The following is a 25,030-nucleotide window of genomic DNA, read 5'->3' as shown; positions in this document are numbered from 1 at the left end:
CGCATTTTGTGTGTTGGCAATAAAAAGCGTTGTAAATATTATTACGCGACTCCGAAGTGAAGCTGGTTTGGTGAGCGGCATAAAATTAGCCATAATATTGATATTTTATATGGTACTAGTTGTGGCCCGCGGCTTCGCCCGCGTTTAAAAGAAAATAATAAAACATACATAAAACTGTAAATTCGTACCTTCATCTTTGCTAAAGATCATCACTTGGTCAAATGCCTAGTTTACGATTCAGTCCTTACTAATATCGATTAAAATAATCGATGTTTTGGGTCCAAAATATCGATTCTCCGATTAATCGATCTTAGATCTCCATCCCTAGTTCCCGTGGGATTTCCGGGATAAAAACTATACTATATCCTTTCTCGGGTCTCAGACTATCTTTGTACAAAATTTCATTAAAATCGGTTCAGTGGTTTAGACGTGAAGAAGAGACAACCAGACAGACAGACAGACAGACAGACAGACAGAGTTACTTTCGGATTTATAATATTAGTAAGGATAATTTATTTTTGTTGTGTGCAAATAAAAGGAATGTGCGATTGTAGATTTTGTCGGTGGACGTCGTAAGTCGAGTAGGCGTGCGAGCGAGTGGCTGACCTTCGTAGACGGAGGCGAATGGGCCCATCAACAAATACTCTACGTATTTAATAAGCAGCTTTAATTACAACAAGTTTTGCCCCTCTGTCCTGCTTTTGAGTTCTCGTTGTACGTTCATGACATAGTACAAGGACACTAGTTACCTTTAAGTGGCTGTTATTGGATACAATTTGAATTAGCCCCTATTTGGTTAATTATAATAACACTTTTTATGAACGTATAAAAATGCTTGTCGCTTGTGGGTATATAATGTCTTTTTTATTGAAGCTGAGACAATTTTCATTAGTGTGCGACTAGTTATTTCCATAATTTACCTCTTTAGATACCTTACTTGCACACCAGCATTATACATTTTCAAAATAAACATTTTAATAGTAAGTAGTCAGTTAATTCTTATAAGTTTTTGTAGTACCTACCTATGGATAGGCTAATTATTTCTAGAAATAGGCCTTAAATTTTCAATCATATTTTCTCATATACAAGTCATATAAGGTCCCAGCGGAAGCGATCCGCACATCACAATGTGTGTCGCACATTGTGCGAAAATGGCAACTCTGCTGGACGCCCGTTCCCGACGTCTTCCTTCGCTAATTACTTGTTATTATGTCTCCAGTGCAACAGATGTGCCACATCCGCTCCCAGCCACTCTACAGTCTCGTTTTTTACAACAAATTAACAATCAACAAATTGAACCGTCACAGACGGATACTCATATTACCATCTTCGAGATCAATAAGGTTCTCAGCTAAAGATAAATCCAAAACTGGACATGCCGAATCACGTGGCGCGCGGTGTTATGCGCCACGTCGTCTCGTTTCGAGTTTCAAATCGAATTATTTATGGCAGTTTCGCCGAAGCGATAAGCCGTCATTGTCACAGTTCTTACAAAATAAGAAAAAAATAAGTTAAAATTCTGATTCGTGTGTTATGCGGGTACGAGATATACTTAGAATACAAAGGCGGAGCACGGCACGGCGGTCAAAGGAAAGATGCCTGCGTCTATTCGAAACGAATAGATTATCCGGTAGATAGGGAGCTGGTTTATTAAAAAATAGTGAAGAGGCACGCCATTACGGCTGGTTTCACTTTCGTTGAAGGCGCATGCGGGTCATCGCGGTGCATGGATGCGCCGGCCTCGCATTGCGTCGTATTGCGTACATCAATATACCTATTTAACTGGTACTCATTTGTATACCTAAACAATAAAGCAATCACACGACGCCTATTAACAAGTAGTATCAGCTTAATATATCTTAGCTTGGAGGTTATGTATGAATTACGATAGATACGCAATTAAGTAACGTAATTGTTGTTGAGTAAATAATAATTATTATGATCTACACATAAACCGACTTGTCACTTTAAGATTTCGTAATACACACGCAATAACTACATAATATTAATAGAACCAGTATAGTTCGATCGGGGAGGTATCACCGTCACACCTATTTCTAGCATGGAGTAGTTATGCGTAGATTTGGTTGTCTGCTAACTTCCATATTATATGAAATCCAGAAATTCATATTTAAATTCGTGAATAAAAAAGCGTGACGAAATCAATCAGGTTGAATAAACTGCCATAAAACAAGAGCTTGAGGAAACGTTATCACTAGGCAAGTCAACTCCGATAACTTTTGACCTAGCTGTACTAGTTTCGGATAAGTTATCAATGTGCGTCAAAGTGAGATAATTTTTGTGCCCTTCCCAACCGAACCGACATTATACCACGCATTTTTCATAATTAAGGAAGGCTGATAGCGTCATATACAATAATCGGCCAAGCGTGAATCGAACTCGCTCACGTATGCTCCGTTCCACCATGGAATATTTAAAACTATAATTAAGTTTTTAAAATAGTATTTTTGTTAGTTATTTGTTTTTATTTTCATAGCAACTATAGAAACACATGCATTGTGAATTTTTTTAGTGTGTACCTACTAGGATTCAATAGATAAACTGAAAAAGGCAGAAAAATACAGGCTTCTTGTATGGGGATCCCTTGTATTTTTAGTTTTCTTTATAGTAACCACGCCGACCATAGTACACACGCCGTAAAATGTGAAAAATGTGTATATACGACGATTTAAGAAATAAAGCGCTGTGTCAGACAGACAGCGAAGGATTAGTGATAGGGTTCCGTTTTTACTTCTTGAATACCGAACCCTAAAACAGTTCGAGTTGAACAATTCAGTTACGTTATCACGGAGCGGTTTTCCACGGGTATCGGGCGCTGAGCACCGAAGCATGGCTTTCACGTCATGCCATAGACCACCCCACTTGTCACGGTGGTGGATCCTCACCTACTTGATCACCATAAATGTGCAAGGGTTCAAAACGTTGACATTTTAAAGTACGTCGACATCCTATTATTGTTAAGACAAAAACTAACCTTCTCGTCTTCTTCAGAGCGTGGGTTATATTAAAAGTAAATGCTAATAAAATCAATTAACGATTTTTATCAATACACTAAGATTCTATGTATAGTACCTACAAATAATAAACACGAAAACCCAAGATAAATTCGTCATATCTAAATGACAAATGACAGACCGATATAAATCTTTTCAGCTCATTTGCCACTTGGGCGGTCAGTAAATACGTTATAATATAGTTACTTATAAAATAATTACAACGATAAATAATAAACGTAAGCAGTTATAGACGATGGAAAGCATGAAAACTGTACTATAACTTGTACATTTCACGGGCCCTTGATCGCACACCATAAGTACGAAGTACGGGTACGGTCGTCCGTGCGCATCGACGCGTACAACTGCGATTTGATAATACGTGCAGTAACTGGTTGCGAGTTACACGCCAAATGATATTAGGGTAACCTCCAGTAGGCACTGGTACAGTCAGCTCTAAAAGTAGACGAACAGATTAAGGTTTCAAAAATATCTATACACCCAAGCGTTTATAAGTAAACACAACTAGCGCCATAGTTACATGAACGTCTTAAAGGTTCCAAAGTAGATGAACACTACAGAGTCAAAAGTAACTCATACTAGCGATGTTAGCCATTTTGCACATGAGGTATTCAGGAGGGGTGTTAGTGGATGGTGTAGCTACTTATGAACGTTTGGGTGTATAAGTATAGGTATTTTTGAAATTTTTATCAGCTCATCTACTATTGGAGCTGACTGTACATGCATTTATTATAAGAAAATATTACAGTCCACAAATTCTAACAACAAAAGGTAAACTTAATTAAAATAGTTTTAATACGTTAAGTTGTGACTTTACGTAGATTAATTACGATAAGGCATGAAGGTTAAATAGTAAGTACTATTTGTAGCCTTGAAATATCAAATATGATACGAATAGAATATAACACAGAGTAAATAATATATAATTAAGAATTTCACAATCAAACCTTACAAAAGAATCTGCGTTTTTCCGTAAAGGTTTACATTGAAGACAAATAGGTACCTACATCGGAGTAATCCGTACAAACCAAGCAAATCTCTAATCGCGGTTACGTTAAATGAGATTAGGGCACTATCTACACGACATTAAATCATACATCAAAATCGGCAAATCGTCTCAAATCCACACGACGGACAATCGGTGACACGGGTTACGTAAAGGCGGTGCGACACTGACCTACAGGTGCCGGTCGCGCGCGCCACTTTCCTTTCATTATTGACACACTATCTATAAACGGATGGCTATCACAGACACGTGGCCGCTGATCCGATTGACACTTGAGCGTGACGATTGCTTAATACAAACTAGTAGGTATTATAGATAGCCTATTCTAGATTAAGCGATCTATCCTTCTTGGAATAAAATCGGATCGATATTGACTAGTAAATATAATTCATCACACTTCACTTACCACGTTTCCTGATAACACGAGTGTTGTAAATGTTTATATAACGAACAATAAACTTAACTGTTATGTGTATCAAATTACGAAATACTTATGATATCACCAATTCTGTTGTAAACCGACGTAGCTAATCAGAAATGTGGTCTATAATAAGCGTTGCCTATCCATCCAAGTGAGAATTGCAAACAACTTGATAAACGTATTGCGACGCCCAATTAATTGACCACTATCTCAACAGCGCGATAAAAATAATAGTGGCGAGTTAATTGTTGTTAGCCGTCAACAAACAACAAAGTCAAAATACTTTATCGTACTACAGTGGGTCCTTCGATGTAGTGTTGTGAGCGAACGGCGATAAATATGTTTACTTCATTATGAGTGGTTAAAAATAAACAGTAATCGATGTTTGCTAAGCATTAAGACAATAAGTAAGCATAATATTCCAATCCGATAACGATTTAGAAGTGAGACGTACACAATACACACGCGTCTTGTTACAAAAAATGCGACTTATTATTACGTTCCCTTTTGTTAGTCGACATTTAATGATATTGCAACGATTAGAGGCAAGGATAAGTAAGGCCAGTGGAACCCGGATGCATAATTATGCATTAGTTACAATACAATGTACCTATTGGGTCAGATGACACATTCGGCCACGAGGTCGTCCGCTTGCCGCCCAATTGCGCAGCGCATTATGTTTAAATTTTGAATAGGGGTGACTCCCTACTGACACCTGACCGATTCAAGAAGGGCACACTTGTATAAATTAGCCACTTACATAACTGTGAACGTTAATGGGGGGAAATTCATCGTTTTTGCGTCGTGTTTGGTCATCGGAAAGGTACATACACAGAAAAACCAAGCGCTTCATTAAAATATAATTAATACTATAACAATGGACTTGCAATTACCTATTACAGAATACATTGCGCTTTATTATGTTGTTTGTGTCTTAACTGCTATATATTATGTGGATTAAATTACTGCAACTAAATCCTCTTTTGATAAAATGTGACAGAATACACTTTAAACGGTTAAATGCATAGTGTACATGGTGAGGACGCAATCTATTAGGCAAATCTTAAGGCAGCATAATGCTATTCCGCTAAAAGTGAAAGAGTTCGAAAGTTCGCTTCCTGCAGCACGGGCTTATAAGATATCGCGGCACGCGCGGATTATAATCGCTGTAATAGCTTCACGTTTGTGCAACGCGCTTATGCAAACTGCAATCGTGCGAGACATGCGCAACGTGTGAGAGGCGACGCTTCCAGAACTCGATATATCGTCGCCATGTTATTACATCTCGTAACAGATACAAATGCATGCAAAAAAGTAAAAGTACGAGCCTTTTCAAAGCCCACAATTGGTCAAAGACCCCCACGCAACAACCAAATGAACATTCCCGTTACCAACAAAAATATTATAAAACAAAAACATCCAAAATGCAATTAATCAGACGGAAAACTATTGCGAGAGAAGTATGGTAGTCCGCTTAGTTTCCCTCTGCGACCGTGAAATGAGAAAACTGGTTGGCAAGCGTTAAGTGGCATGTACCTACTTAAAGTAAATCGAATATTAAAGAATCAATAACTGGGGAGTAGTTGTGAAACGGCGCCGGCGCTGGTCCGGAGCCGGCGCCCGACAGCTCCTCTCCGCTCGGCCGTGTCATTACGAAACAAGAAAAGAAAGTTAAGACCGTTTTGGCTGAGAGAATGTCGCTCTACTCGCCTTATAGCGCTGCATCCCCGGCTGCCCTACGACCCGCTCCGCTCGTGACGTAACCACGCCTTTACGTCAACTTGCACTTTTGTTTATTTACCGAGAATCAGGCACACGTGGCGAGTTCTCTCATAACAACAAAACTTATGAGCCTGTTCGCTGAATATTTATTTATTTACTTATGTCAAAAGCAACAGTGAAACCTGCATACGTTTTTGATGACAACTAAAATAAGCGTCACTTTAAAGTCAAACTTCGAATGTCATAAAAATTAGTTTCCACAGCCGACATAACAAAACAAAAACTTTTTCTTTAAAAAAAAGTACGAAATATAAAAGATTGGCTAATCACTTGCAAAATTAGCAAATTTGCAAGAAATTAAGAGTAAGATTAAAAATTAAAAACTAGAATACCGGTAATCTTGATAATACCGATGAACATACGAATTAGAGCGGTCACGAAACAGTGACCCTCTTTTGTGATCTCAACTAGAATTTGAAATGTTGTTTTGGTTGTGTAACACAGAACTGTTCATTGCGATGATGTAAAGTGGTGTATCGCGACTAGTGAGAGTGGGGAGAGGCGGTCGGTCTGTACCGCGGTTATGGTAAAAGTGTTACGCGCTGTTCTCGATTCCAACTCGGAGCGCGGTTATTACGCAACCACTTGGCGAATATGTGCCAAAACTGCAGTCAAACCTTCTACGTGGATGCTGAACAGAAGCGTAAGTGTTACTCGTATAAATTACAGATAAACGCAACGCTGAGCCCCGTTCGCGTTTGAAACGGATGTTGAAAGGTCTTTTTAAATAGCATAAGAACGCCTAGGAGTTTTGGTATCGCATGCATTCAGTTTACGATCTCGCCTACATTTGAATATCTTTTTAGGAATCATAGATGTCTATTCATCGATACGGTTATCATAGAAGACTATTTTATATTAGAAGATTATTTACCTAATGTATTGACAACCTTGACAAGAACGAACCCTTATGACGGTAGACATATATTAGGTTCCAAAATAAGATCTTATACTTGTCAAACGCTCGAATGCGACCAACCTAAATACTAGCCTAAATTCCTGAGTACTTAAATAGTAGTCTCAAGATACTTTCATACATACATACGTACCTAATAGAATTTACAAGGATTACATTTAAATGACCTAATGCTAAGTGGGGATTGAATCCGCAGATTAAGCAGCTTAGTGCATGCCTAATGTCCTAGAAAGGCATGCAATTGGTGTCTGAGTATGCAATTCTCTATCTTTATTGGACTTCCTCGTACGCCACATACAATGCAAGCCGTTGGAACTAAAATGCCACAAAGGTCCAACTATTCTCTCAATCAATTCCATTTAAAAATGTACTTACAACTCTTTATGAAATAAAAAAATAGGACGCGCTATAAATATAATAATAAATGTATGTATTAAAAGTGCTGATTAATGCGTTTTTATAACAACAGTAATAAATGTCTTTAAGCTTTATCAGCCTAGATTAGATATTGCTAGATACACCATATACTTACGAAGTACTATTTTGTTTATGCAGTGCACTTAAATATCACCTTACCGACGTAATTATCAGCGAACAAATACTAAGGTTTGTTTTCTTAGATATTTTTGTAAAACTAAAAAAGTCGAAAAGATACCGAATATCTGAAGAAATTTGCGCATAACCGTTATTGCAACGTTCTTGATAGACGAACAAAAGTATAATTCAGTATATGACTCGTTGAAGGTATAATTGCTGTCTGGGCGCTTTTAAAATAAATTATTTGTTCATCCATTTGAACTCAATTGGTGTGCGGGACAGTAATGAGTTATACCGGTCAACGACTGGGAAACGACCACAAATCGTCATTAATTGTGTATTAATTTGACATAATTTTTAGATGTAAGCCATACAATGCAGAAAATATTGTTATTGTTCAAATATTTACATGAACATACAATCCACTTAATGGTAAGTGAAATCTGCCGCCATACGTTGCATCCTCTGAGGACTAAGTTGGAATATCTCGTATACCTAAGTCGTTATCCCTTAACACAACTTAACATTGTTATTATTAGGCCGAAGTAGATGCGACGGGCGTACATTCAGACCTAAGCCGCGGAGACTTCCACCACGTTTAAGTACGTGTACCTTTAAGTAGGTGTTATAGCCCTGAAGACAAATATAAAAAAGTATAGGTATATACTTTGTAGATGTCTGCCTGTGCGAGAACGAAAGCTGATACGCTTTATGGTAGATCAGCATGGTGATCATGATGAAAGGTCAATATGTTTACCAACATGCTACTAAAATTTAATTAGAACTCGCGTGAGCCGGGGCACAGAACTAGTTTCAACGAACTAATCGTTATAACAATCATGAAACCGATTAGGCCACACACCGTTTCCTAATCAGTAACTAAAATTATAATACTGATCGCGTAACGTGCTCCGTTTCCAAATTGTGATACCTATATCACATTAAAAAATGTTTAACTATAAAACTTTTCAGTGAAAAACATTTATACTTTTGTATTTTAAATTATTGTGCAATATGTAGTCGTTTTAGTTGACAACTAACAATTCGTGGTACATGAGTGTAAAGGGTCTTGGTTTTCATTCCAGCTATTAGATCTAAATTTGAATTCAGAGTCAAACTTTGTTCTGGATGAGGCTTTTATAAATACCGCCAATACCAGCCTAGCTCAGGGAAAATTTATAAAGAACATTATTTATAAATAACACAAATACTGTTCAGATACAACCCTATTTATGATGTGTACAACTAATATACCTAAAGATGACAAAGATGTTATATGTATACATAAATAATAATATTGTTATTATTAACATAATATTAATAGACGCATTATTTAAGTTTTAAATACTAAAATAAGTTAATTAACCTAGACCTGAGACACAATTATTTTGTCTTCCATACTAAATAAAACATTACAATTAATGATAATGATGAAACCCAACAATTACCTACAATAAAATACGTATTACGTGCTAAATGAACAAGTTTATTTTCTTGGTAATTATAATTATTCACGCATAAAATTACAATATTCGTTATGTTTAAAAATAAAATGTACCCTGTAATTTACTTTGTAAAATATTCATTTGGTAATCAAAAATGGCAAGTTACAGAATGTATTTACATTCTTGTGCCCATCGACCGTCAACGTAAGATTACACCGCTTCCCTTCGTTTCTAAAGGACTCTTTATCCTGGAAGAAACTGGAAGATTACTCGACGCTTGGAGACTTCGAACCCTATGTCGTATGTTATACGGCATACGGTTACAATACTTGTAGCCTTTGTAGCGAGGCGTATTGAGGAGTAGGCGTCATTACTTACGACAATGCCTCTTGTCCGGCATTGAACTCTCGCATTTGCTCTGCCGAAACAATTAGCGCCGCGTCGCAAGCCCAACGACACTATTTACTAATACCGACTATAAATTTGCTTCAGGAATTCTGATTTACGGACCATTACTAAATGTCCTTACTTTTCGCAATTATTGCTTGTAACTAATATGGATTTTTTAGTTTCAGGTCGTAAAGAGAAGACGCTGTACATTCACAGCCACACAACAGGATTACTTGTATCGTAGATGCCATGGATACACATAAAGACAATAATACAAATACCCAGAGCCAGAAGTCTATTAGATAGCGTTTAAGCAAAATCATATTGAGGTACTTACAATATAAACAAATAACATTTTCTCCTATATTTACGAACAGAAACACATTGAAATACGTGTCACACTACATAACAAATAGCAATATGTATATATGTTAAACAACATTAGAGTCAAGGAAAACAATAGTTATCCTGCAAAAATCATTAGTTAAGGTCAACTGTATTTATGTATAAATTACTGAGAAAACAGCATGCTCGGACTGACATGGAATGTTATTATATACATACTGCTACTTATATGTATACACCCCGCTGTGGAGCATGGGGTATCGTCTCGTTATGTGGGAGTAAAACGAAAATCATTATAACTACAAAAGGTTAGTGTTTATTATAGACTTTTTTAGAAAATTAGGAAACTTATTGTCTCTACTAAAAGTTAAAATAACTGCTATAGGGAGAACTTCTTTTAAAATTGTGGTTACACTTACTAAAACAAAAAATACAACGACTAATGGATTTGAAGGAAAGGAACACAAATATACCATTTATGCTTGTAAAATAATTGTCACTAATAAAGAAAACGATAACCAGATTTTAATGTATATGTATTGATTTATGGTTTGTATTTTCCCTTAATACCTGGATTCATTTTGATATTATTATTGTAATATAACATGAGTATTTAGATTAAAAAGAGGACATACTAATACAACTTTAATGATTCAATGACATTGAAGTACTAAATTTGACGTCATCAATAAATAGTTGCAAATCACTTATACTTATTGGCCATATAAAGTAACTTTATTTTTGTGATTTTGACTCATTTCAGTACACAACAATGACACATATTATTAAACATACAATACATAAATATTACACGTCAATTAACCTATTAACTGCGGTTACTAAACTTGACTTTGACGCAATATTCAATTTGAGTCGTTTTATATTTCATGTATCGTTTTTGCCTCACTTGAAATGTGGGTGTCGAGGTGATTGCGGCAACTCGTCGGGTGCGAGGCTGGGCCACACCATCTTGGCTTCTTAGTGTCCATATCTATATGAGTTGATGTGTAATGGCATCTTCACATTGAGCAACCAACCGTTCAAGGCGAGCCGCATATTAAAAATCTAAACAATGTTCGTGTTTGGAAAGCGCGACACCTTGAAGAGTGTTGACCACACAGTGCGTCGGGTGCGACTGCGTCCTTACTGCGAGGCCGTCAGACTTCGGGGAACAAAGGGTTAATTCACATCCGGATTTCAGTGAAACAGAATAACGTTTGAAATGTGGTTTAAACGTCATTTGTGAATAAATGGCGTTAAAACAATTAACGAAAACGTCGATTAGCCTCGTTCGACAGTTAATTTATGTGTACTCAAATGACCGTAGTCTATCCCTACTTATCACTTGTAAAAAACTTGTGCCTAGACTTAGTCTGGAATTTTCAACGGTTATAGTAAGTTGTGCAAGTTCGTGTGAGTTCAGCTAGTCAGTTTTTATTATACACAGTCGGTGTATCGAAGCGTTAATCGAACGGCGTCGACCGGTCGCAATCGGCTGTTACAGAAGTGTTTTCCATCGAGGTGGGTTCATTTCGTAACGTAATGGAGGTGAACGCAACACTGGGTGAACGTGATAACCAGAACTTGCACGGTCGTACGGAGCGATGGCGTAGTGTTAAATATCAAACCGCTGAGTAGGTTTTAATTGCAGCGACTCGGCACAACTGTATCCTGAGAGACAACTGAAACCCACGCGGAATCTTATTTCACTCAGTCAGCATCAGAGGAAATAATCTGAGATTCCTCATTGTGCACGAACGCTAGGTTGGCACTGCTGATGAAGCTCCCACGATCGACACTTATTGTTTGCGCTGCACTCGAAGGTTTCTGCAACGGCTAGGTGTTAGGAAACTATGGAGGTGTCGAGGCCGAAACCGGCTGTTTGAGAAACCTTTCAAGTTTAGATTGCGAAAAGTATGGAAAGCTCGTATTTGTCAAGATATTGTAAAGTGACTCTCGTGTAAACACTTATGTCGCTTAGATACTTGGCTCCGTTAACTATTAAGCTATATGGATGGAATAAAGAGATATCAATGGTGCCATTTTCCACTTAGATCATTCACTACATTCTTCCCGACATACTCTAATTAAACTTAACAATACTTGTAAATCGTATCTGCAATGTTATAAACTGCTGTGAAAGACAATCGAAACCGACCGAACATTATAAGGTTGCGGGTAATAAACATAAAATAAATTATAAACTCCCCTTTTTAATCTAAATATTTGTCAGTATTTTAAAGGGAAATTAAAACAGGGAAATTTAAAGAATAAGCAGTGGTGAGCTATATATTGACTCTTTAGAGTTTAATTTTCTCTAATGCTCACTATATTTTGCTCTTAACCGTCTTATAGCTGTCGGGACACTTTTGCTCAACGAACGGGATCGTTTCTCAACTCACTCAAATTAAAAATGACTACATAATTTGTTACTAATAAAATGCGTCGCCGGCGTGTGAAAAATGATAACTCATTGAATATTTTTATCAGTGTCGTAATGATAACACATCCCGTCATTTTTTATAAAATCGATATGCATTAATAGTTTAGGTATTGTGAGCGTCGTATTGCGTGCGAGCGTTGCGATCGTACGCTCCGCCGCCCCACGTGATTACACGCCTTACTGACCAACTAACAACAAAAGAAATAGCAGAGCCTGTGATCGTAATAGACCACACTAGCCATTAGATTTTATTGGCGTTCTAGTTATGTCACGACGTTTTACCATGACAGCGGCCATCTAGTTATCTAGCTTTATATCGGAACAATTACTACAGAGTCTACCATTTTACTTAATTAAGAAGTATATTTCTATTTACTTGGTCGTACTGTCTGACATAATAGTGGCAGACGTTTAAAATATGGCTAAAATTTAATAAGAAAAGCGTATGGCGATTGTCAAAATAAAAATGGGACTATTAATTTAAAATAAATTAGATAATGCGTTTTAATCGCATTAATCAACGATAGGTAATTGCTAATGAATTGATAATAGTAAATTAAAAAAATATAAACAACACAATTAACAATTAGGAACATACAAATTCGAAGCTATAAAATTATTCCCACTAGTAACAATTTTCTACCTGATTTCTTATAAAAGATTATTAGGCTAAAAATAATACTTGTTACTTAAGTTATTGTTCATTAAAACAAAGCATTTGTAATCGTTATTTACTCAAGATGGTAATGTAAATCCTTGCGATAACATTCTCTTTGCAAATAACTTTCCAATCAGTCAACACTGAGGTCTTTCGAATTCGAGACATTCCAACAATAGTTGTCGAACAAAGGGGAGACTTGGGACAAAGAGCGCTTTATCTGAACCCTGCAAAGAGTGGTACAAAAAACATTCGATATAATGGCGAGCGGTTGTATTTGTAAATAGGCAGCAGGTAGAAGGTTGTAGGTGTATTCGTGTATTTACGAGCTCAACGGTTTTAAGAATTTTTTTCACCGTTCCAAAGTACCAAAATGCAGAGCTATAATGGTTACGCGATGCACCTTTAAATTTTCCCACTGCCCGATATTCAAAAGGGGCCATTGCAAAGAACTTGATATTATCCAATTACACATTTATTTATATATCGTAGCAAAGAATTTTGATAATTAAATATATAATATAGGTTTTAAAATTTTGTATGTTATGCCGAAATAATGAATGATTTTAAATAGTTATTTTTTAATTATTTAAAACTACGCGAAAAGACAAAAGAATTTCTACAATACTTAACTTTTTACTTTAATAATGATACCCTCTAGGTATATGTAAATATGCTTCTCGAAGCAAGGAAATAAATAATATCCATAACCTGTGCGCATGTTTTGAATATGAAGCACACTGTACCCCTTACATTATGTGCTTCACAGAATATAAAGCAGGGCAGGGCAGCCCCAAGCAACAAGTGGCTTACACGCAACATAAAGAAACCACAAAAACTGTAAGCAGGTAGCACACGAGCGGAGCAAGCGATTTACAACTATGTGAATTAGCTAATAGAACCGGTTATGCTCCGCCAGTTGAGTGGGGTTCGAAACGAGTGGATTCGACCGACTATGATCCGTATTACGATGGTTGTAAACTCGTTTCTATGAATATCGTTCAGATTGATACGAGCCACACCAGTCACACCACTTAGCCGCGTCTGTTCCTCACCCCTGCTGAGATTTGAAAAGGATTTGTCAAGTAATAACATCGCGAGTGGTGAGATACGTTCGTTAAAATAAAATTAATAGTCAGAGGCTTAAACTCAAACCATTGCTCGCATTATGTACTATTGTGTTTGTATATAACGTGTAATCGGCTTAGATATGAGTAATTTTAAGAATATCATATTATCTTCATATTTTCTAGGTAACTTAAAAAGATTAGGGTTTAAATCTGAAAAGTTTGTTTAAGTCATTTAATCTTGAACATGGTTTTTGGTTCTGTAAATATCTATAGAACAGATTCGTAGAAAATTAGAAATATTTATTCTAACACAAAAGGCATCGATTTTTGATTCAATTGTAGTTTAAACACAAATAAGTAGACTGAAAAGGAAAATTTTGCGACTTATTGTAATTATGTATCGTATATTATAGAGTACATTTGCTTCTTCTAAAAGCGAGCAGAGTAAATCTACTTTTACTTTTCAAAGGAAATTGCGGTGCAAATAGATTAGATTCTTGGTGTCACTACCGCACTCCGTGAAGGAGACTGGTCTTTCAACTGTAGTGGGAGTCATGCGGGTGCACGCAACATACTAACTGGTTTTACTTATTTTCCGTATAGCGTAATTATGGAGGTAGGAACCATTGACTTAGGCAGTAAAAGGCATAAGGGAAATTCAACTTACCTTGTAAAGCCACGCTCCATACTTAAATCGCACTCGAATAACTACCAGTTGGTACTAAGAGAATTCTAGTCACAAAGATAAATACACCTATCTACATAGTGTCTACTTGCAATACATAAACACCGCGTAATAAAGTTTATTTATTTACTATGCAATTCTAGAATGTATCGTTTAATTACACTTTGCTATCATTGTTATGAAGTTATGATGTAAAATATACCTACTTAAATAATTATGTTAAAATCATTACAACAAACAATTTTTATTGAACTTTTCAGGTAGAATTTATATGCCACACGTAAGCAGTTAAATTTTTTGAATCCCGAATACATTAATGCTCGAAGTACATACGTAATTACTGATCCTTGAATGAGATCACTGGATACTACTACTCATTTAAATTATCCCTCAAATTGTAACTCTAATCAGAGGTACATAATAATAAAACTTTTCCATTGTATAACTAACATTCCTATATTGAACATAATAAATTTTGAGATCGTTACTTTTCGTAATATTTTTATTTTCTCAATTTTAATGTTAAAGAACTTTAATAAATGAGGACAATCTAAGTTTGCTACCGAAACCTATTAAATTTAATTGTATTACATAAATATTATGTCTTTCCGTAATTTTAAGCAAAATTTTATGAATTGCTGATTTAGCTGATTAGATACCTATATAGCTATACTTAACTCTAAAATTATTAATTATTTTAAAAAGCTTTAAATTTTTAACTTGCGTAAAATATAAAAATACTGGTTGACGAACTTCTAAGGCATTAAAATTTTAAATGGTAGATCAAAAAGCCAAGGGTCTCTCTCCGTTGTACCTGAGATTTTATGGCCATATATATATATATATATATATTCCCTCTTATTTTAGGACGTTTTTGTTTTAATTTTTTGTGAACAAACTAAGACGAATTACCAATGGAGGTAAACCTGTATTTTCACTTTTAATGTAAAATATGTAAAATTTAAATAAATATTTTGGAAGTATGCAAGTATTAACAGATAATTAAGTTAAAATATTAAAAGGAAATGCCAATTTTACTACATAAGGTGTGCATATTAGTGAGCCCGTTATACATAATAATAATATTATTGTTTGAAAGTAGTACGAAGATAACAAGAGTTTGCATTTATTTATTCACCTCAAATATTAAATTATTATTTTATATGACATTATTATTCTTGTCTATTTTAATATTGCCCAGAATTTCGTCGTACTAAAATCAGGAATAGGTACAACCGCTTTGCCTAGTTAGAATATTGAGTACCACTACCCTCGATATTAAATAGATAAATACCTACAAATAATAATTTATACCTTAACTAAAATAATTATTAACTTTCCGGAAATTGATTAAATTGAAAGGTTAAATAAAATGTATTTCTTTCATTTTTGCACATCATGCGGTAATATTCATCAGATATTAAGGTGATTGACCTGTTGCAGGTGGATTTTTTTCACTACCGGCTACAGCTAAGGAGGGTAAAAATAATTTTATGTTAGAGATACTTCAACTTACCTTCAAGAACAGATCACCAAAGTCGTACAGTGCAGACTGATGCATTATGGCTGTAGACATTATGCAAGATCAACTCGACACTAATTTTGATCCAGGTTTCGGTGCTTGTCTCGCGTACGAATGCAAACTGATCCACTTGTTCACGAGTTTGAAACGTAAAAAAACTCACTAAAATTTCAGTCAAGCTTCTGAAAGTCCATTTGATTTAAATATACAAGAATTTACGTCTTTTGTAAAATATAGCCGTTGGAATAATGCGAGGAAATGATGCGTTTTTGTTTTTTGGTTCGACGACCACAGACTAAGTCGAACTAGTTGGCCGGGGCGGATTTTTTTTTCTTTGCCCTTCACGATTGATTGGGATCAATCGGTATTCTTTTGAACACAATTTCGCAATCGTAGCGAAAATGTACAAAACAGTCCTTTGTTTCGAAAAGTCTTCTTCACCTTATTTCTGCGTCTATACGGAAATTCACAAATTTTGGTCAAAACTTTACGCGAACTGCATCGAAATAAACTTTAGATAATTAATACTTTTATTTGCCACGAATTTATACTCCAAAACTTTAATTATTTATTCTGGCTGTATAAATCGCAAGTTCAAAAATAATCGTAGTCTCAATGTCCGCGCAAAACGCACCACACGTTCATTCCGTATCACGCTTGCTCGCGCACTGAGCCTGCAATTCGGTTCGCCCGTGACTCGTGAGCCGGCAGCGGGCGGGTGGATTTTGTTTTCAAATCAAACAGCACGATCACGTTTTGGAGCGAGATTCGTTTTTCATTCGGCTATGTTCGTGTTTCATCGGCAATATTCGGCGACGTGTTTTGTTGTTAATCTGTCCGAACCAAACTGCCAAGTGCCAACCCGCTACAACAAAATGACAAAAACCAGCATTGCCCGTTCCTAATTTAGACATAATTTTATAAATGCACATTGCTTACATATTTTATTTATTAATTCTTTATACGTAGCAAGTTAGTACTTTCAAAAATGTGAAGGAACAAAAGTAGTTTATAACATCATAAATGAACTGACCTGCGTAGATGAGGATGTGTTTTAATTTTTTAAAACAGCTGAGCTTTTTACTACAACTTGTGTACTTATGTAAAATGTGTAGGTACTATTTTTACTACTTATAACATACTTAAATAGGTACAAAACTGTGAATAACAAGTTAAATGTATTCTTATATCAAAGGTATAAGTATTGTATACTTCATACTTCTTTTGACTTCTTTAGTAAAAAATATAAATGTATAATATACTTGTTACTTATCCAACTATTTAATTTATGTAAATGACTAACTTATGAAGACTAAGTAGGTATCTAGATGTCTAATTTATGAACAAGAAATAACTTAATCCAACATATGAGCACTTTATCCAACACACAAATCACCTATAGCTTAATAGCATTGGTATCTACTTCTGCGAATCAATATACAAATAGGATTTTTTACTTACACCTATTATATTTTTGTATAAAATCGTTGTAGATGTTAACTGGAAGTTAAGAAGATATTAAGTTATATAGTTGTTATATTTCGAAAGAATAGTAATCATCATCAGTAAGCATACCATGTAAGTACTTTTACCTGGTTTAATTATCTATGGGTTTCGGCGAGGAAGTGCTAAAAAATGAGTGGCCAGAACGGTGAACAAACGCAAAAAGTTGTAATTTTAGAGCTGGTTTGACCAATCGAGGTATTCGCAGCCCGCGCCCGTTTTTGTGGCCAGCTTCCATTATAGGAGAGCTAGCGATTTTTAATTAGTGCCAATTAGCATTGGCTGCTAGGTACCGTCTTAAACGATGGAGGCGAGTTTATACCTAGCTTTAAAATGTTATTAAAATATTTTGATATTTATGTAATTTAATTTGTTTATAAGTAAGTTATTATATTGTTTAGAATTTAAAAAAATGTTAAAAATCTCAGAAAAGTATAAAAATACTTATATCGTTGAACATTTTTTTAAATATTTTACATAGTTTTATTTATGTCGATATCAAACACACTTTTATTAAAATGCCTATTCAAAAGTTGTTGTAATACTTACAGTACTATATATTACAGTGTCATTAAATATTCGTCTGTCATAATTTAAATTATAGCAGACTTTAATACGTCTACTAGTCAGATAAGTTATCTAGAAACTTATAACTTAACCCGCTCCGTTCATGATCTTAGTTGTGGACCGCTCGCCTCTTCCCGAGCAACTTTTTATTATGGCATTCGTTGGTTGCAAACCAGTTTGACGGTTTTAGTGTTATGCGCTATGTTGCACACCGAGCTTACGGGAACTGGAGTTTGGTTCAACTTCAACAGTTCTATCTACCATCTAAACAGTGAGACAAAATTGCGTTTAGCTACTAAGACCTTCCGTTGGGGCACATATTGTAGTATATTTAGATAAAATTAGAAATAAGTAATGGAAATATTGACGTGTTATTTTAGTTAATGAATCCTTGTGCCTTATAAAATCAGAGGTCAAAAGTAAAGATATGAATATAAGGCGTTCTAATTTAAGTAGGTAATCCTAAGTTGCAATAACCCATTTGTAGTCTCTGTACCCGTTTGGTAAAATAATATGATTGATATAGCCTGAGTTTTAGACATTTACATTAGTTGATTAACCTTGTTAAGATAATTTAAAATCCTATTAGTACAAAAATACATAAAAGTAACATTGAGTCAAGAAGCGGAAGTAAAGTTACGGAAGAAATAATTCACCTGCCTTGAATGGTATCTGAGGCAAGGTACAATTTTTAAATTATTAGAAAGTAAACAACGTAGGTAAACAATTATTGATAGTACTATAATGAATCATTATTGTTGTTATGGTACTTATTGAATTAATTAGTTATTTATTAATTACAACGGTTACGTGCCTACCAGCCATCTATTTTGGTTTCTTCCAACATTAAACCATTATTATATTTTTGTTAACGGTTTTGTAAACTTGTATTAAAAAAAATTGTAATTGGAATTGGTATTATATTGTTATTTTTTTTTTCGAAGCTAAGCCATATAGACATTATATAACCTCTAGTTCTTTTGTTTATGAGATTAAAATAGATAATGTAAGTATTTGTCCGCCGGTGGGTGATTTGTCATTACCGCCAATGAAAATTTTTTTATTACTGTAATTAACAACAAATAGAGTTATATCCGAGATTTAATTTAGAATACTTTGAGGATTAAGTTGAAACGCCTCATATAAGAGTTTGACTTAAGTACTTTAGCCTTGATCCAGAAAATAATAATATTATGTAGTTAACACTGTTATAAAAGTTAAGATGATATGAATGTGGCGGTAATGTCGTAACAGCGTATCCACTGAGGATTCTACGATCTTCAGTGATTATTCAAAATAGATCAATTGTGTTAACCTTAATTTATATATTTATTTTAAATATAGCAGTATTATATAGAAGTTTTAAATATAGCATGCAGTCCACCTCATCGTAAGCTACTGCTGTCCGTAGACATTTATAATCAACTCCAAATTAAAAGGTTGGTCGGAAATGCGTTACGAAACTTGAGAACAAATAATAAAAATAATAAAGTTTTATTTCAGACTAGGTTTGTCCATATTTATTGGTGACTAGGTTTGTTGTCCAAAGTTTGCCTTAGATAAGTATGTATCCATTACCACATTCTTCAAACCGGAACACAGCAGCGCTAACACTGCTGTTATTAGGCAGACATAGCTGTGGCACACCTTCCTCCTTCATATATTACAGTTGCTTAATCAAATTTGCAGGTGATTGCAGTGTCGTTTCAAAATCAAAATTAATATGATTACTTCAAAGTGTGTTACGAGAAAAGGAGCAATTGGGTTATGTGAAATACCTACTGATAATACAAAGTTGTGAAAGTACATTATCAAAGCCAAGTACCGTTACACTGTCTAGTGGTACATAGACATTAATGGAAATACTTAGGTTGTTACAGTGACATAATTATTACATAACTCTTGATAATGTTCGTTTTCTACGCGGAAATAGTTACCTCAACATGGTTCACAGGGCATTTAGGTAGCTAACTAGCTATATACTCAAAAACGAACGTTTCCCACCGGATATTAAATGGTCAGTAGGTACCATACTATTTGGAAAATTGTCCTGTCTGGGACCATAAATGCGTTTCCTACCACTGAGTACCAAGTTAAAATGCCTCTTTTCGTTTTTTGTCCTTTTTTTATAATATAGGAGTAGCAGACGAGCATGCAGTCCACCTGATGGTAAGTGCCTACTGCCGCCCATAGTCATCTGTAATCAACCCCAGACAGGATTAGATATTCCTACCTGAGGTCGGCCACAGATGCGCCGCTACCCCTGAGGACTAAGCTGAATCGCCTCGGAAAAGTCTGTCTCTCTTACCACACCCTTCAAACCGGAACACAGCAGCGCCTAACACTGCTGGTATCAGGTAGAAATAGGTGTGGCGGTGGTGCCGCCGGAGTCGAACCACAAAAGGTTCTACCACCTTTCTTACTTTTATCTTACCCTACCCGTATACTCTTCAAATCAGAATTCAGCGACTTACATCAATTTTATCCAGAAGAAATATTTTATTGTGGTACAACCAGTATGGTTTAATCGAGGAGGTATCATCGATGCACATGCAGCTCTTGCGTTTCTGTGGTAGAATGTGGTTGCTACCTGAATTATATATTAGCCAATGTTAGTCAACAGGAATGGTGACGCATCTATGATGGACTACTGGTAGAACCTTTATTGTTTACAGATATCCTTGAATGCCAGTAACCCCTTACCTCCAGGTGATCTACTTACTCATTTGCTCCTTCAATCTTATAATAATAGTAGTATCGATATTACGACTGGAATTGAACCATGAAGAGCTCCACTACCTTCAAAAGACTGATTCTCTTGAAGGAAGGAAGGAAAGATAGAAGAAGAAGATTTATAGAAAGAAAAAATTAAGCGATTAAACAAATAATTCACATAAGTAAAAAATATTCATATATAATCGTAACAAATTATTATTAACGATTACCTATAAGTACATAATTTCACGACTTTAGCTAAATTGACTGCAAGTTTTATATTATACTGTCTCGTGGGAAATATTTTGAAACGCGAGTCGAAATATAAACTGGAACGTGTAGCAGAGTTCCTTGTTCGTGATTCTAAGTGCAGAACCTTATAAATAAATGATGTTGTTCTAATACATCTAAAATAACTTTAGGTTTAACTGGTAGACGTCTAGTATGTTGACGTCATATTTAAGTCGCACCCTTCGCAGATTGCTATTGGCTTTGAGCCGAAAAGCAAAAAAAAAAACAGAATCGGGTCAGTTTAACTGGACGTATCCTGAACATTTTTTATATACGTACATACTACATATTCACGTTTTATATTGAGCCACAAGAAATTTATTCTAGAACAGTGTCATTCGATAACAATAATTCGTCATACGAGTAAATTATCGTATAAATAAATAGTGTCCGTATTTTCATAATAAAAACATGAATTAGTTCGGATATTAACCCATAGGTTTAAATTCATTTATTTTAAGCAAAACTTAGTCATACGAAATATCTGTACCTTAAAACTACTAAACTTGGGATTCCCAATAAATAAAGTAGAGTCCTGTACCCTTAGTATGCTTTTACACTTTTACAAAAATGACTGTTTTTGTATTTGTTTACGTATTCCCCTCATACATTTCCAATCAGTTCTGATACAGTCTACTAGGGGCGGTGATGGGAATTGTATGGGTAAAAACAGTAGTTTTTGTAAAAACGTAAAAACTCATACACCCTTAGTATGACTGAGGTAAAAATCTAAATACAATGCGTGGTGTAAACGCGTACGTTGCGAAGACGTTCTTTGAAAATAAATAAAGGAAGTCGTATTTTTATGCCACGAAACCTTTTATGAGAGACACCGTTCACACATGATAGTTTTGTGTAATGGGTCAGTGTCAAGTGGCGATCACGTAGTGCTTACTCCTAAAGTTATGGCGCTTGGAAATACAATACATTGTATGCAAACTGCTTAACGATGCTACTTATCGATGTACTTTGTATGTTTTACGTTTATATGTGAGTAAGCCTTGGGAAACCTTCATTAAGTTATGTTAAGTATGTACCTAATGTTTTATTTTGAATCACATAGACTAAGGGACTTGTGCCTATTGTTAATAAATAAAAAAATAAAAGAAGGTATTTTTACCCGTCTACGGAAATGAAAATATTTCGAGTGTATGTATGTATACATGTACGCATCTTTGTATGTACGTATGTATGTTCTTTTTGGCACCCCGTATAGCTCAAAAAGCTTGACGAAGTGTCGTTGGATTCGTCTAAATTCTAGACGTAACATAAGATATATCTTGAGATAAAACTATTGTTAATATTGTATAAAGGAAATATGTTTTTTTTCCTATAGAAGAGCTAATTAGGATAAACAATAAATAAATATAATATAGTTGGTCCTTGCTACCTACCAAAATGTTAGCGAGACGAACAATGAAACCTTGAGTAGTTAATTCAGACTATTTGCGACTCGAAAGCCGAAACATTGACTTCGGTTATTCTGGTCAATTAATTTGCCATTCAATTTAAACACAATACACATCCACTTTAAGTTTCTTTGTCAGTAATAGATTCAGTGTAATGTTACATTACATTACATTACGAATAATGCGATACTGGCTGTAGCCCGACGTTTGGTTCGGTATACAACAAATAACGCATTATTGTATTTGAAATAATATACCTACCTATTTACACATTATCAAAAATACACAGGTTGTGGGTTTTTTTCCGTATAAATCTGAATATATATAATTCAAAGGTGACTGACTGACATAGTGATCTATCAACCTACAACCCAAACCACTGGACGGATCGGGCTGAAATTTGGAATGCAGGTAGATGTTATGACGTAGGCATCCGCTAAGAAAGGATTTTGATCTCTAGTGTGCTATATTTGTCAATACACAACCATATTACAGAGTGTGTTGATATAATTATATTATATAGCTTTCAAGTACATAATATACTGGCAAATAAGACACAAAGCAGTTACAGAGTTGTCGCATATTAATCTAGTAAGGCGAAATTTAACCCCTTTACAACATTATAGTTTTCCAAGAATAAACAATCAGGAAAAAGGTTTAAAATCATGTTTTTATAGTATACCTATTTGTACGTAGTCTTTCAACTTGGTATTTACTTTTTTAAATATGTTATTTTGGACTTGAAAAAAATCGTAAGTTGGCGTCCATCCTCAAAATTGACGTTATTTATGAGCGTGTTACTCACACGTATTTGCCTGTAAACCTGAACGAAGCTCTGAATTAGTTCATATCAGGACAGTATCGATTCAATTGAGCTTGAGTGTCGAATGCGCCGATTGAAACTGATTGATTTGCGCGAACAGAAATAGAACGGTGACGGTTACAAAATTTAATTTAGAAAACGGTTGGTATAAATAAAATGAGTATTTATAACTGCGCGTGACTTAAGAATCCTTCCAAAAATGAAAAATTGGGCAACATGAATCAATAAATTCATTAATTCATTTTAATATTCTCGGTATGTATGATAAAAAAATTATTAAATCAAAGTTTAATTACAGAAACAATATTTTTTCAGCCCTTTACAGTCCCACTGCTGGATACAGTCTCAGAATAAAATGGTATATTTTGATGTTACACTTATTAAATGTAAAATTCTGACTATATTTTACTACTTAGTTCAACTTAGTAAAACCGTTATCATATCTCCATATTCCCTTCAAATGATCTACTATGTAATACTTCTAAACTCGCAATACATTTTTTGAAGGTGGTAGAACCCTTTGTGGTCGTACTACCTAATAACAGCAGTGTTAGTCGCTGCTGTGTTCCGGTTTGATGGGTGTGGTAAGGGAGACAGACTTTTCCGAGGCGTTCCAGCTTAGTCCTTAGGGGTAGCGGCGCATCTGTGGCCGACCTCAGGTAGGAATATCTAATCCTATCTGGGGTTGATTACAGATGTCCATGGACGGCAGTAGCCACTTACCATCAGGTGGACTGCATGCTCGTCTGCTACTCTTATATTATAAAAAAAAACATGTCACTATTATAAATAATGATATGAATATTATAAACAATGATATGATAAATAATTATATATCCTCATTGTCATATTATTTACTAGAACAAACGCCATAATATTTGGTTCACATGCGGGCGCGGACGACGCTTATCGTACGAACTACGTACCTACTGAATATAACTCACTGTTACGCGATAAACGATTTTTACTGTTCTAAATACTTACATAATGAAGCTTCAAAACATAAGTTGGTGTAATTGTTTCACTGCTTCACTAGTTTAAGGTAAGTAATATTGGCAATTAGTGCGCATATAAATATTTTATAAATCATTTTTTGTAAGGTTATGTTTTAGAATTTGTTCACGTGACCCACTATACATAAGTAGGTACTCTTTGTATTAGGTAAGTATAAAGAATAAACAAAAAGACTAGAGAATTACTCAAGATAATATTACATAGTTACCTATACGTATTTTTCATGATTATTATGTTCATTCGTAGATAAGGATTAACGATATCATGAAGGTAAGAAACAAGTACCTATGTCATGTAAAGTTAAGTTATATCCATAGGTTACTGCGGTAGTCAATCAAAAGTTTACAATAGCTACTTTTTGGTATTTAAATTTCTTTCGATTTAATGAAGTAGGTCCATTGGGGTCGCATCAACGATATGTTAATGTCATAGGGATACCTATCTCTAGGTATG

General features: G+C 35.0%; 1 protein-coding gene across 2 annotated transcripts in view; it reads right to left on the bottom strand.

Annotated features, from left to right (window-relative positions):
• Tis11 (Tis11 zinc finger protein) overlaps nucleotides 1-16,955 on the bottom strand; it is a 41,946-nt gene extending 24,991 nt beyond the window's left edge. The window contains exon 1 of one of the 2 annotated variants that reach the window (XM_073075771.1): nucleotides 16,250-16,955. In XM_073075771.1, the coding sequence (XP_072931872.1) occupies nucleotides 16,250-16,309 (60 nt within the window). In that variant the 5' untranslated portion in view covers nucleotides 16,310-16,955. The remainder of the gene's footprint in view (nucleotides 1-16,249) is intronic. The other variant, XM_073075778.1, reaches the window with a different exon arrangement.
• Between the last annotated feature and the right edge of the window lie 8,075 nt (nucleotides 16,956-25,030).

The sequence above is a fragment of the Epargyreus clarus genome, unplaced genomic scaffold (genome assembly GCF_041222505.1).
Source record: "Epargyreus clarus isolate Ecla_fem2 unplaced genomic scaffold, WU_Ecla_fem_2.2 ptg000001l, whole genome shotgun sequence".
NCBI classification, from domain to species: Eukaryota; Metazoa; Arthropoda; class Insecta; order Lepidoptera; family Hesperiidae; genus Epargyreus; species Epargyreus clarus.
This window is presented reverse-complemented; position numbering and strand designations above follow the sequence as displayed.